Source organism: Microtus oregoni, unplaced genomic scaffold (genome assembly GCF_018167655.1).
Source record: "Microtus oregoni isolate MIOR12 unplaced genomic scaffold, Mior012 000006F_ref0000085, whole genome shotgun sequence".
NCBI lineage: Eukaryota > Metazoa > Chordata > Mammalia > Rodentia > Cricetidae > Microtus > Microtus oregoni.
In genome coordinates, this window is record NW_024543065.1 from 94,425 (window position 1) to 97,590 (window position 3,166).

The following is a 3,166-nucleotide window of genomic DNA, read 5'->3' on the forward strand; positions in this document are numbered from 1 at the left end:
GCTTTAAAACCCAAACTCGGAAAAGGACAGCCATTCTTCACAGGTTAGGGAGGTTTTTGCACCCAAGCAAACTCTGCAGGGCGGGGAGGCTGAGCAAACCCCCTGTTCCTGTAGAGGGCAGGGCAGATCACTAGGTGAACCGGGTGAGCAAGCTGGGGGTGGGGAGATCTGGCCAGAGGGAGGCGGAGAGTGCTCCTTGGTCCTATCCTGTGGGTGCTTCCTTGCACTGGGTGGCCGAGAGGATTAGCTCCTTGCCCCGGAGGTGGTAGGTACAACCCTCGCATTGGGGTGCCCAGAAAGGCACCCACAGTCCGGAGAACTTCAGGGCGGCGCCGGGGCGCGCAGCCTCTGCGCACGTGCCGTGCGGACTCGCGGACGCGGCTTGGGGACCCAATCCAGCGCGCTCTAGTTCCGGAATCCGCGTCTTCTCCCTTGCCGCCGGGGAGGCTCTCGCTCCGCCCTTCTCTGAGATCCTTATATTAACTGTGGCCAAAGCCCTAAGAAACACAGCTCATTGTTGGCAGCTGCCGGGCGGTCCTGCGAAGCGGAGAGGGCAGCGAAGGGAAAAGAAAAGGGAACGGCTCGCAATCTGCCCCAGCGGCTGCTGCAAGACCTCGGCGCCAACCTCGCACAAGCGAGCGCTCCATAGCCCCTCGGCTGCCCATCTATGTGCTGCTGAGCCGGTCCTGGACCCGACGAGCCCGCCTTCGGTGTTCCGAGCAGAAATCGCAAAGACGGAAGGTGAGCGCGGCGGGCGAAACTGGCCAGGGCTGCTGCCAGCCTCGTCCTCCGAGGGCAGGGCTGGCCCCGGGGACGAGCGTGAGGCGGAGCTGGGGAATAACAACAGGATGTGCAACCACAGGGTGAGGAGGGCTGATTGAATGCCTGAAGTTCGCGGCTGGGCTCCGGGGCACTTCCTTTATTAAGCCACTTCGGGGAACCTAGGGGGGTGTGGGCTCCGTTCGCCCCCCTCTTCCCCACTCCCGGATCGCTGGGGAAGGGGCCGATTGCGCAGCGCCAGACTGTGCGGGTCCGGCGGGCGGCAGGTCCGCCGAGGTGGCGAGCTCGGGGTGCACGGACTGCCTGCCGGTGGGTTCCCTCCCGGGGAAGGTGGTCTGCTGCTTGACGTGCGCGCGGGTACAGGGGCGATAGAAGTGGGGTGCGCTCTGGTGGGCGACACGTGTGGCGCGGGTCTCAAGCGTCTACTCGTTTCGCTTTCAGGACTGGAAATGGCAGACCATATGATGGCCATGAACCACGGGCGCTTCCCCGACGGCACCACCAACGGGCTGCACCACCACGCTGGCCACCGCCTGGGCAGCATTGCGCCCTTCCAGAGCCCGCATCACCACCAGCAGCAGCAGCCCCAGCACGCCTTCAACGCGCTCATGGGCGAGCACATACACTACGGCGCGGGCAACATGAATGCCACGAGCGGCATCAGGCACGCCATGGGGCCGGGGACTGTGAACGGGGGGCACCCCCCGAGCGCTCTGGCCCCAGCTGCCAGGTTTAACAACTCCCAGTTCATGGGGCCCCCGGTGGCCAGCCAGGGAGGCTCCCTGCCGGCCAGCATGCAGCTGCAGAAGCTCAACAACCAGTATTTCAACCATCACCCCTACCCCCACAACCACTACATGCCGGATTTGCACCCCGCTGCAGGCCACCAGATGAACGGGACAAACCAGCACTTCCGAGATTGCAACCCCAAGCATAGCGGCGGCAGCAGCACCCCTGGTGGCTCGGGCGGCAGCGGCACCCCCGGCGGCTCTGGAGGCACCTCAGGCGGCGCTGGCGGCAGTGGCGCAGGCGGCAGCGGCGGTGGCAGCACCATGCCGGGCTCGGTGGCTCACGTCCCCGCGGCAATGCTGCCGCCCAATGTCATAGACACTGATTTCATCGACGAGGAAGTGCTTATGTCCTTAGTGATAGAAATGGGTTTGGACCGCATCAAGGAGCTGCCCGAACTCTGGCTGGGCCAAAACGAGTTTGATTTTATGACGGACTTCGTGTGCAAACAGCAGCCCAGCAGAGTCAGCTGTTGACTCGGTTAACCTGGGCTGGCGAGAGAAATCAACCCTCCCCTCCCCACCCCCACCCCCAACTTCTTCGGTGTGAATTAAAAAAAAAAGAAAAAAACATTCCCTTAGACGCAGTATCTCACTTTTCAGATCCTGAAAGGTTTGAGAACCTGGAAGCAAAGTAAACTATAAACTTGTACAAATTGGTTTAAAAAAAAAAAGATTGCTGCCACTTTTTTCCTGTTCTTGTTTCGTTTTTGTAGCCTTGACATTCACCTCCCTTATGTAGTTGGAATATCTAGCTAACTTGGTCTTTTTTGTTGTTGTTTTTTACTGCTTATTTCCTCACTTTCTCCAGTGCTCAACTGTTAGATATTAATCTTGGCAAACTGCTTAATCTCGTGGATTTTGTAGATGGTTTCCAATGACTGCGCTGCATTCAGATTTATGAGTGAAAGGAAAAATTGCATTTGTTGGCTGCATGAACTTTGAAGGGCAGATATTACTGCACAAACTGCCATCTCGCTTCGTTTTTTTTTTTTTAAACTATGCATTTGAGTACAGACTTTTAAGTTTTCAAATACGCTAAACTGGAAGATTATTAAACAGATGTGGGCCAAACTGTTCTGGATCAGGAAGTCATACCGTTCACTTTAAAGTTGGCTGTCTCCCCTCCCCCATATGTACAGACAATAATAGGGCGTGGAATGTAGTCAGTGGCAAACATTTCACAGATTTTTATTTTGTTTCTGTCTTCAACATTTTTGACACTGTGCTAATAGTTATATTCAGTACATGAAAAGATACTACTGTGTTGAAAGCTTTTTAGGAAATTTTGACAGTATTTTTGTACAAAACATTTTTTTGAAAAAATACTTGTTAATTTATTCTATTTTAATTTGCCAATGTCAATAAAAAGTTAAGAAATAACTTGTTTTCTACACGCCAGTCCTTTGGGGGAGGGTTGGCCTTTAAGTTGGGCTTGTTATTGATTGAGGGTAAGCTTCCTAGGGATAGGTTACAGGACACTGAGACAGGTCACGGTGAGCTTAAGGGAGAGCAGGATTTAAGATAGTTGGCACAATGCCACACTGGCACCTTTGTAACTGGCCTCTTGGTGTGGTGTCACCGGCTGAAAAGTTGTC

The 3,166-nt window shown here is 55.0% G+C and overlaps 1 protein-coding gene across 1 annotated transcript; it reads left to right on the forward strand.

Moving 5' to 3' along the window:
- Nucleotides 1-339: 339 nt before the first annotated feature.
- Cited2 (Cbp/p300 interacting transactivator with Glu/Asp rich carboxy-terminal domain 2) lies at nucleotides 340-2,951 on the forward strand. The gene is made up of 2 exons (XM_041654724.1): nucleotides 340-741; nucleotides 1,222-2,951. The coding sequence occupies exon 2, from the start codon at nucleotides 1,230-1,232 to the stop codon at nucleotides 2,043-2,045; it is 816 nt and encodes a 271-aa protein (XP_041510658.1). The 5' UTR covers nucleotides 340-741; nucleotides 1,222-1,229; the 3' UTR covers nucleotides 2,046-2,951.
- The last annotated feature ends 215 nt before the right edge of the window (nucleotides 2,952-3,166 follow it).